General features: G+C 29.9%; 3 protein-coding genes across 3 annotated transcripts; 1 reads left to right on the plus strand and 2 right to left on the minus strand.

The window, feature by feature from the left end:
• Positions 1 to 264: 264 nt before the first annotated feature.
• Positions 265 to 1,563, minus strand: HELRODRAFT_162575 (hypothetical protein; the record flags this gene model as incomplete). Its single annotated transcript, XM_009024741.1, has 4 exons — positions 265 to 369; positions 491 to 602; positions 791 to 909; positions 1,411 to 1,563. The coding sequence occupies 4 exons, from the start codon at positions 1,561 to 1,563 to the stop codon at positions 265 to 267; spliced, it is 489 nt and encodes a 162-aa protein (XP_009022989.1).
• A 220-nt stretch (positions 1,564 to 1,783) lies between these two features.
• On the minus strand, positions 1,784 to 3,095 carry HELRODRAFT_162576 (hypothetical protein; the record flags this gene model as incomplete). Its single annotated transcript, XM_009024742.1, has 4 exons — positions 1,784 to 1,868; positions 2,014 to 2,105; positions 2,209 to 2,288; positions 2,927 to 3,095. 4 exons carry the CDS (start codon positions 3,093 to 3,095, stop codon positions 1,784 to 1,786), a joined length of 426 nt encoding a protein of 141 aa, XP_009022990.1.
• Positions 3,096 to 9,995: 6,900 nt separating this feature from the next.
• Positions 9,996 to 11,103, plus strand: HELRODRAFT_162577 (hypothetical protein; the record flags this gene model as incomplete). Its single annotated transcript, XM_009024743.1, has 2 exons — positions 9,996 to 10,298; positions 10,417 to 11,103. 2 exons carry the CDS (start codon positions 9,996 to 9,998, stop codon positions 11,101 to 11,103), a joined length of 990 nt encoding a protein of 329 aa, XP_009022991.1.
• Positions 11,104 to 11,347: the final 244 nt, after the last annotated feature.

Raw genomic sequence — 11,347 nt, forward strand, 5'->3', positions numbered from 1 at the left:
AAAATCCTCAACTTAATAGCTACATTCTGTCCCATATACCCATTAAATAACATTCCTCACTTGCAGACCAAACAACCTGTTGCTCTTCCTCTGACAATCTTTTGCAGAGCACACACCCACCTGTTTGGCCCTTGCTCGTTTTTTTATTTTATGCAACAAACATGTTCTGACTCACTCGGATACTCTATAGTCACATAACACGTGTGTGAATTAGCATGGTAACGACAAACGTTTCAAAAAATTTAAAACATTAAAAAAACATTTTTAAAATGCCTCAATAACCTTTCTTCTAATGTAGTTGATTAGTTTGATGCACTGGTAATAGGAGAGACCTGATCTAATTTTCAACAAGTCAAACTGATGCTTCACCTGGCGACAATTTATTTCATGCAGCATTTAATAAAACAATTAGAATGTAATTGTACATTGCATCTAGATCAAACACATTCAAATATAATAATCCAACTGCAATTGAGACAGACTAACTAACAAGTAAATGTTGGTAACTCTCACTACTGGATTGAAAATTTGATCTGCAGAAGAGGCAGTGAACACTGTTTGATGGGGACGATGTCAAATCCTCGACCCAATCACTGAAACTTCTGCCAACGGAATGTGTGCAGGTGTTGAGTTTGAAAATAATTTCATAGATCAAATTCAAGATGAATAAATGTCCAATTAAAAAAAAATAATGAGTTGCGATTTTATCTGTAAAAATATAAAAGTTAAAAAAATAAATTGAGTTAAAGATTTCATTTGTAATGTATGTAAAATTAAAAAAAAGAGTAACGATTTCATCTGTAAGCAATGATGACTGCCATTGAAATGTTCTCCATCAGTATCATCATCTTCATCATCGCTGTTTATATTTTCCTTTTTATCAGGAGTGTCAGCAACATTGTTGGCTTCCTTTTAGTTTTAATGAAAAGTTAAAATAATTATTTGTTTAGAATAAAAATTAAATGAAAGGTCCACAAGATCAGGAGTGAGCAAACTAGGTTGTCAGCCAAACATTATGACCAAAAAAAGGAGACACAAATCTTAAAAAAGTTCTCCCCAGGTCGAAAAAATTTGCTATATAAGTACATTTGCGGCCCTTCAAAAGTAAAATAGTTCTCAATGCGGCCCTCATAGCAAAAAGTTTGCCCTCCTCTGCACTAGATTGCTAAAACTGTGGAACTTATAGCTCCAATCCTGTTAATTTTCTTATATTTAATATATATATTTATATATTAACAAATAGACTTTTTTAAATTTTTAGTAAAATTGAGATTTTGTAATTAACTAAACAAAGTTACTTCTGCAACCAAGTAACAAGCACATCATGCAGTAGACTATTGTCGCCAACAAATTGAAAAGAAGAGAAATGAGATGAAATAAAATTGTTTACAAATACAAAATATGGAAGACCAGATGTTTGTTGATGAAGAATTTGAAGTAGAACTTGTTGGAGGCCCTCAGTCTCTTGTGCTTCTTCTTCCTCATGTGCTCTTTCAGAGCGAAGTTGTCTTTGAAGAGTTTCTCGCAGTAGAGGCAGTGCAGACTGGAAATATGAATCGGCATGAAGGAATGAGATGAAACTCATTATGCGAGAAAATAAAAACAAACTGATAACCTTTTTATGCGCCTTTCAATAACATCCAAAAGTTCATCAATATTAACTGTAAGTGGTAAATAAATATGCCTAATTTCAAATATCTCAAAAACAAAATTAGATCATTTTTTCAATGTCCAGGCACATTATTTTTTAATACTCAATAAAAATTCAAAAACATTTCAAAGATCAAATTAAACAATTGATACCAATGTTTTCAATGGGTCCTAAATTTAAGTTGTGGTTCTCCAACAAATGATTCAAATACTGTATCCTGAAACATTTTGAAGTATCCACAGATTAAAAAATTTTAATAACATTCAATTTTAAAAAATCAGGGTACAAAAATATTAAAAAGCATTTAAACTCTACAAAATAAACATAATAATCAGGTAAACGAGTAAAAATAATGAACAAACCTGCTCTTGCTGAAACATTTATTGCAAAACAGACAAAGTTTGTTAAAATTGTCATTCTCTCTTTCTTTTTTCTGAATATCTAAGAGTTCTTGCTGGAACAAATAAATCACAAATCATCAATGTAAATAAAAAATTCTGATATTAAAAGTTACATTTAAAAATTTAATTCTACTGAAAAAGTTTCCAAGAACAAACCAGCTTATGATTTCTTAATTTTTCTCTTATTTCCTTGTCATCTGGATCAGTTCCATCCAGTAAAAAATTTCCAGTATCATCTTCAAATCAAAACGATTTGTGAGATGTTTCTTAAATTTCATGTTAAAAATGAGGATTGAAAACAAACTTTTTAGACAGATATGTTCATAACTTTTAAAAAAAAACTTGTTTTTCCAGAACCGTAAATATCTGTGAAATAAACAAATATTTATTAATAAAAACCTGATTAAATGAATTTCAGGCAAAAAAGGAGTTAAGGTATAATTATTAATAATATTAATTAGTGATTAATAAAATTTTAAGACGAGCAATCATAGTATGACTTCAGCATCAGCATATTTTAATTAAATATGTGCTGCACACGTAGGTAAATAACATTATTTTATTTATAATATAAATATATAAATTATACAAATTTATATATAAATATATATATAAATTTTATATATAGTGTCTTTTGCTTAACACATGAAATTAATATTACTCTATCTAATTACAATACTTTAATACTATATTACTTGCTTATTTAGTTATTAAATAAATTTTTAAATAAAATTTATTTATTTTATATGTAATAAAACAAATTTAAATAGCCACATCATTTTGAAAGGTAAATTTTCAAAATTTGCAATGATGAGATTGTGCTTAATTAGCAGATGATTTGTCAGCCCCATCAAAGGAGAATCATCTTCTACACCATCGTCACACAACAAACACAACAGATTTCTTTCCGAAGATGATCTGTAGTCACTTCCTAACACTTTATCACCAGCTGCATTTCCAAAATTTTCACAATCAAAATCATTAAAAGTTAATGCTTCCAAAACTGGATTATCCGAGAAGTCACAATGAACGGATTCTTCCATAATTAAATAAATAGAGGAAAGACATTAATTCATTTAATTTTAAATGTGAAACTTTTGAAACACGACTGATGATACGACGTAAGGTGTAATGGAAGCAGGGCACAATTTATCTTATTCAAAAAGTTCACTTTTAAAATTATATAAGTAAAAATTACAAAAAATAAAAAAGTATATAAACAAAATAGAAAATAAAACAAAAAGTAATTAACTAACAAAAATATAATAATTGAAAAAAGCAAACATAAAATTTCAATTAACAAACGAAATAAAATGAGCATCTTCAGTAGGTCCAAATACCGTATACCAAACATTTTTCTCAAAATGTGAGCATCTAGTTTGGCCTTCCATTATGCAACGTATTTGATAAGACTTTTAAAACAAATTCTTTACCAATCAAATGAAAGACAGCTATTGTTACACCAATCCGCAAGAATTTTAGAATTTTTTTTTAATTAAATGCATATTGAAATTCGAAGTAAAAAGTACAATTTATTCTAATTATATGATTTTTACAAATAAAAAAATTAAATTAAAAAAAGATGCACTTTTAATCTACAAAGTTCTTAAGTTCTTTGTGGTAAAATTCAAGCTAAAATAGAATAAATGGAATAAACAACACAATTTTTTTTTAAATCATTTTAATTTAATTGAATTTGTATTGCTTATTGTTTATAAACATATTTTTAATTTTTTGAAAAAAAAATTGAACATAACCATTAATTTTATTTTAATTGGAAAATTAATCTTAACAATTTTTAAAAAATTAATATTGCTTTCCGTGGGGAGTCACTGACTTCAAAATTATGAATTTAAAAGACATTGCCAGATCAATACCAATAGTAATGAAATGTGCTTTCAATAAATTTCAAACATATGAACAATATTTGTATATTGTATGCAAAATTTTTTTCATTTACATTATCTCTAGGCTTCTATCCTTGGCCCTCTTCTATTTATACTCTATACTTCCGAGCTACCTCGTATTATTAATAACTTTTCTTTCTCTAGTCAACTATATGCTGATGATTCTTACATTTATACTTCTTTTCCTCCATCTAATCTCAATAGTGTTCTTCATAATCTATCTCTATGTCTTTCTTCAATTATCGCTTGGTCTGACTCTGTGTCTTAAACTTAATCCTTCTAAGTTTGAATTAATTTGTTTTAATAAATCTAAACACTCTATTACTATTCTTCCTATTATCTTACCTGATTCTAAAACGCTTGATGTCTCCCATAAGTTTCGTAGTCTAGGTTTTATCTTTGATTCTACTATGTCTCTCTCTTCTCAGATTAATAGTGTTGCTAGAAGCTCTTACTTTTATCTACGTAGAATAAAAAAACTTTTGCCTTTTCTTGATGATCCTACTCTTCTTCTTGTTACTTCGTAAGTCTTATCTAGGATTGATTGTTGTAACTCGCTCTACTATGGTCTTCCTGACTCTATACTCTATCTTTTAAGTAAAGCTTTTAACTCTGCTGCTCGTCTAGTTGCTCGTGTCCCTTTCTTTTCTCATATATCTCAATATCTTGTTCTCTTCCACTGGCTAACTATAAAATATAGAATAATTTTTTAATTTTGCACGTTTATGTATAAGTCTCAATCAAAATTATTTCCTAAGTATTTATCAGATATATTTATTGAACCTAAACGCCCGGTTTACGATCGTCTTCTTGTTCTCGTTTCTTCTTAACTCGAGTTAAACACTCTTTTGCCAAATCTGCTTTTGCTTTTTCTGGCCCTTTTCTCTGGAACTCTTTACCTACTTCTCCGACTACTTGTCCATCACTTGCGAAGTTCAGAGCGGATCTCAAGACCCATCTGTTTTAAAAATTCATTGAGGAGCGCTGTTGAACATTGCGGAAATAGCGCTTTATAAGCTAATTGATTGATTGAAACAATGTATAGCATGTTTGTATTAGAATATTAAATGTTATGTCATAATCAACATATTTTTTCAATATATAATGGAACTAAGACGAAAATACAAGAGGTGTGACTGAATATATGCAATCTTGGTAAGACAGTTTACATATTCTTTTTAATAAAACATTAAAAATGTGGTATGTTTGATATAAGATGTTAATAACTGCTATAACCATAATTTGGAGTGAAATAAGTTAGAAACACGGTTTGACATGTAACTAATGAGATAAATACATTTAAGATGAAATAAATAAAATAATAAAAAAAAATCACACCAATTATAAAAGAAAAAAAATGTAAGCATAGAGCTCCATCCAATCTATTCTAGCTGTTATAAATTTTTAAAATTTATAGATCTGTTCAATATATGTTGTTGAAAAATATATCCTAAATAGAAGTATAATAATAAACACTAAAATGATAAATAAACAACTCTAATTACCATCTATTCCAACTAATTTATCAACCAGCTCTTCAGTTATCAGTCTCAATTTATCAAGTTCATTTTCGATATATTTACTTTTAATTTTATATCATTGAATTTGTTGATAGGCCACATTAAATTTTTCTTTTTACTTCTGTTGATGTTTTACTTTTCAATTCATACTTTGCAGCAAGTTTATTAGGCATTAAGTTGTACCTATGATCCTGAAATTATAATAAAATTGATTTAATAAATATGTTTGAAATACATTATAAAAAGCAAAAACTTACTAATGCTATTCTTTTCTGATGACTGAATAACTTATCACCGTCAAACTTTAGCTTTTTGGGAGACACCATACTATTCTACTATTTCAATCCAATTAATTATTTACGCAGGGTTATCACGAGCCCAGTTCATACATAAATCCAAATGTAAATTGAACCAGTCAGGCAATGTGTTCCCGGCGTTCAAATCTAAAAGCGCCGCAACCGTAGCCTGGCTAACGTCATTCATAGACCAGAAAAACGTTACCTGTTTTAATTTAAAGCAATTCGATCATCATTTTAAAACAAATGAAATTTTTTATAAACAATGAAACCAAATGGAAAACAGCTATTGTTATACCAATACGCAAGAAGGGTCCGACAAATTACCCAAGCAGCTATGGATCTTGCCGGGTTATGGAAAAAATCGTTAACATGAATATTATATCTTATTTTTTAAATAGCAACTTATTATCCAAATTTCAACAAGGGTTCTTTTCTGGGAAATCAACATCTTCAAACCTCCTTAAATGTTTAAGTAATTTGTCAAACATTGGTCAAAAGAAAGAAAAATGCGACACAGTCTATCTCGACATTCAAAAAGCTTTCGACCCAGTTTCGCACACCAAGCTAGCTTGCAAATTAAAAGCTTATGGTAATACTGGCAATTGTCTTCTGTGGTTGACCGATTTTCTACATGGTCGCTCACAACTTGCTCAGATTCAAAACAATTTATCCAACGTAATTGCAGTAACCAGTGGCTTAACTCAAAGTAGTGTTCTAGGACCCACACTGTTTCTCATTTTCATCAACGACATAAATAATTGTATTTCCTCGCCCCATGTTTTGATGCTACTTTTTGCTGACGACATCAAATTGTACGCTAGTTCTTCATATTAAACCGAATTGCAACAAGTCATCAACTACATAATTGCATGGAGCAACACTTATTCCTAGTAAATGTTGTTTATGCTTATTTTTAACATCATCCAAAAATATTACAGCCGCAAGTCAATACGTGATTGATCATCACATTTTAAAACCTGTCGACTATTTTAAAAAGATCTTGGTGTACTTTTCGATTACCAAATGAATTTTAATCATCATATCAATGATATCGCACGTAGAGCTTAAACACAAAAGCTTTCTGCACCAATGTCAGTCCTTTATTGAAATATTGTTCACCTGTCTAAATATCAAATAACCAAAATAAAGGTATTCAAAGAAGATTCACTGAAATCATAACATCCTATCTCCATCTACCGTATTCATCTCGTCTACAACTGGCTGGAATTCAAGCATTGAAACATCGCAAAATAATTTTTGATCTATTTCTCGTACACAAAATATTAAACAATCATGACTGTTGAATGATCAAAAATTGAATTAACTATTTTTCTTTTTAACTGTTATTTATTCAGCCAAATTTTTTTAAAACATTTTGTGTTGTTGTTATTGTATGTTATATAATGTTGTATGAATATATATATATTACAATATTATATATATATATATAATGTGTAATACTTTATCTAAAAAAGATCGAATTATAAAATCTCTTGGTTTTCTGAAACAATATACGTTATTTTACTTTATATCAATTGTTGTTTAGCCTAATCTATTCATTTGTAATCTGAACGGCAATGATAAAAACGATAAAACATTTATTTTCAATGTTTGCATTTATTTTTCTATTAGCCATTTTGTTTAGTTGTAATTAAGCTCAATTTGTTTTTCCCGACAGGGTAAGTGGTCCGTTGTGGCCCTCTGCTCAGTTGATTAATAAATAAATAAATAAAACTTTTAAAAATATTTGAATGGCAAACAACACAAACTGGCGAATTGTTTAACAGAATCAACGATAAAATAATAAAATAATGTACCAAACAATAATCAATGGACTCGGATGGGTGCCAAAGTTAGCTAATGATTTGGGCCATATACCTTTATTTATACCTTGATTCAATGTATATGATTTGGGCATAAAAGGACTTTAATAGCTATAACCTAAAATTAAGTAGAGAATTTATAGACCTATTATCTACAACAAGAACCATCCGGTAACAAAAAAAAAACAAAATAGCATCTTTGGATAAGGAGTCACTTTTCACAAATGTTCCGGTAATTAACATAACAACATAATTAACATACAATTAACATAATAATAGATAGAACATCTAATTCCAGTCATTCACCACAACTAATTCCAAAAGATGAATTCGAGGCGCCGCTAATAATATGTACAGCCGAAGCGCCCTTTATTGGCCCGGGAAACGCAATATATCAGCTAATAGACGGTGTAACAATAGGCTCTCCATTGGGAGAACTCTTCGCAAATTTTTATGTTGGACATATTGAAGAAATGTTATTTAAAGAAGAATCAAAGTTAAAGCCCATTATATACTGCCGATACGTTGATGCGTTACATACGATGAAGCTGGTCAAAGAGAAAAACTTCTACAACGACTAAATTTATCAAAATTAAAGTTGACAATTTAAAAATCAGCTGACAATAAACTACCATTCCTAGACGTACTAATACAAAATGCCCATAATAAATTTAAAACCTCAGTATACACCAAACGTTTTGTATTCTAAATCACAAAATTTTTTCTGCATGTTAAAAAATCATTTAAAATTTATGTTGTGTAACAACTGAACGCTTTTTAAGTTTAATTAACGTTCGGCAGCAAGTTCGGCTAGCCAAAAAATTACTCAGCGGCTGGCGGTTAAGCAGAAACAATTCGAATGCGGCGGCTAACGACAGCGACTGACAGATATAAGTGTAGTGCAACATTTTTTCCAAAAACATTCAAGCATTACTTTATTTATTTGTTTAATAACATATTTCTAACCGAAGTATTAACAACTGAATGATTACATTATTTATTCATTCTTTACTTCATAGTAACTCGGTCTGATTTTGTTACAAACAAACATGTCCGCAAATGTCATGACGATCGTTTCTCTTGGAGTTGACAATTTCTTAAGTGTATGTACCGCTAACATAGTATGTATATCACGTTAATTATCATCAAACCATAGTTGTAGATATTTGCATCTATTGTACGTACTTTCGTTTTTTAACTTGTTCTTTTTTTTTTATTTTTTAAAAGTTTGATTTTGTACCTAGATGCTTGCGTAAACGCGTGTGAGTGTGTTTGTGTGTTTATGCATTCCACTAGATGTGTGCTTAAGTTCGTGCGCATGTATGTTTGTGTGTTTAAGTTTGGGTAAGTGTGTCTGTGTGCGTGAATGTTAGTGTCTTTATCTTTGGCATATTTATTATGGATTGAAACGCAAATTCTAACAATTCAATATTATTTTACAACGCAACAACGTCATTTATTGAACTTATTTGTTTTATATTCAGTTATCATGTTGTGAATTTCACGATCGATTTTTACTGGAATAATAAAATAAATTGAAATACATAGAATTGAAATGTGTAAATTTTCAATAATAAACATAAGTGTGCTTGTTTTTGTGATCTTTTCTTTCAATTCAAATCTTTCCTGGAATGCAAACACAAGCAGTCAAAAGTGTAGCCCCTCAAGTGAGACAAGTTGTTGATGTAACCATAAATTTTGGATCAGTGATAAGTTGTATCAACAAATATTTTTTGCATGACATACACATTCTCACTCAGATTGCGTTAATGTAATTATATAAAATGAATACACACACACACATATATATATATATAAATACATATATATACAGTATGTGTGTGTGAGTGTGTTTGCGCGTGTGAGTAGCAGTGAAATAAATAAATGATAAATTAAATATCCTTACTCAATTTTTCATTTATACTCCAATATCGGTACATTTAAATTTTCTATATATTTAATCATTAGTGGTGCAGTCAAGTAGTTAAAGACAATGAAAACTATAACAGCTCTAATTCACCTTGAATTTTTTTAAGCGTGAAAAATACTTTGATGGTTTTAATGTTATCCTTATTTATCACGCCATTGTTAGAATTCTGATTCTTCATTGCACGTTTGCGTAATTAATAGCCACCGATTCCATTAATTAGCTACAGCACATTTGAAAAAAAAACTTTTAGCCAATAGTTTCAATCAGATAATAATTTCTTGGCATTGTAAACCATTGTTAGAATTTACATGAACCAATAAAACACAAGCTATTTATCTTCAGGACTATATATGATGCTGAATGACCGAAATTTTTATCAGAATTTTGATGAATTTTATTTTGATGAATTTGAATTTAAACGTGACTTATTTTTGTTTGAAAAAACGTAAAACATAAATTTAAAAATGTCGCTAGCTGCATCAAATCAGGAAACAAATAATAAAACAGCTAACAACGGCGAAAGGAAGATCAAAGAGTTGCTCATTGAAGCTTTGACAAAAGAGCCCAATGGATTGACTGTCAGTCAGTTATATAACTACATCGTAGCCAACAGCAAAACATTCACTTTGAAAGATATCACTTGGCAGGGCAATGTGAGACATCTCTTGTCCAAAAAAAGTTATTTCCGTAAAACTGATGTTAAGAATGCAACTCAGCGGGGAAGGTATTGGGTATTTGATGTTAATATATACAACCAATTAAGAACGGTATGCGGATGTTTTCGTTTCTGTTATAATGTAACATTTTCTAAAAATTTTAGCAAAAATTCTCACCAAAAAATATTTTAAACAATAAATTTTAATAAAATTAGTTTATTATTTGCAGGAAAATAAGGACAATTTATTGGCGTTGTCACTTCCGAAAGAATTGGACGTCACCTCAACAACTCAGAGGCTCAGCGCACTTTGTGATGATAGCGAATCGAATTTTTGCACGAGTAGTAACAACTTTTTGTGTTCATCTACTGCACAAAATACACAAAGACTATCAAATCAACTTTCCGTTGGCTCATCGCAAATGTATGGTTATACTTCCACATTTTCCAATGACCCAACAGCAAACCAAAATATTTATTCAACAGCTTATCAACAGCATCAATCAAATTATAATGCAGTTGCGCAATACAATTCGTATAGATACAACTTTTCTAATAACGGATTTTTCGTCTCTGGTAATGATGATAATGATCAAACTGCAATGAAAATATCTGAACAAAATAACCAGTTTGCATATGCAACAAAGAGCTCATTCAATCAACCTGGTGGCACATATTTATTCAGCCAAATGAATTCTGTAGAACCTACACAAATATGTAATGTGCATAACAACTTCAGCGGTTTTCGTCATACTAACGCAAATGAAGGATTCAACCAAAATGGATATTATCAACCGACAGACAACAACTTACAGGGTAGTGCATATTTCAACATGAATTCTGTTGCATCAAACAACAACCAGCAAAATATAATAATAAACCCAGTCATTCAGTATTATGGAAATAATCGAAGTTAAAAGAGGAAGAAGTTTATTTTGCAAAATTGGTTTTTTAATAAAACGTTGTCACTTCACAAAACGACGTCACCTCAACAGCTCAGAGGCTCAGCGCACTTTGTGATGATAGCGAATCGAATTTTTGCATGAGTATAACAACTTTTTGTGTTCATCTACTGCACAAAATACACAAAGACTATCAAATCAACTTTCCGTTGGCTCATCGCAAATGTATGGTTATACTTCCACATTTTCCAATGACCCA

This window comes from Helobdella robusta (assembly GCF_000326865.2).
Source record: "Helobdella robusta unplaced genomic scaffold HELROscaffold_4, whole genome shotgun sequence".
NCBI lineage: Eukaryota > Metazoa > Annelida > Clitellata > Rhynchobdellida > Glossiphoniidae > Helobdella > Helobdella robusta.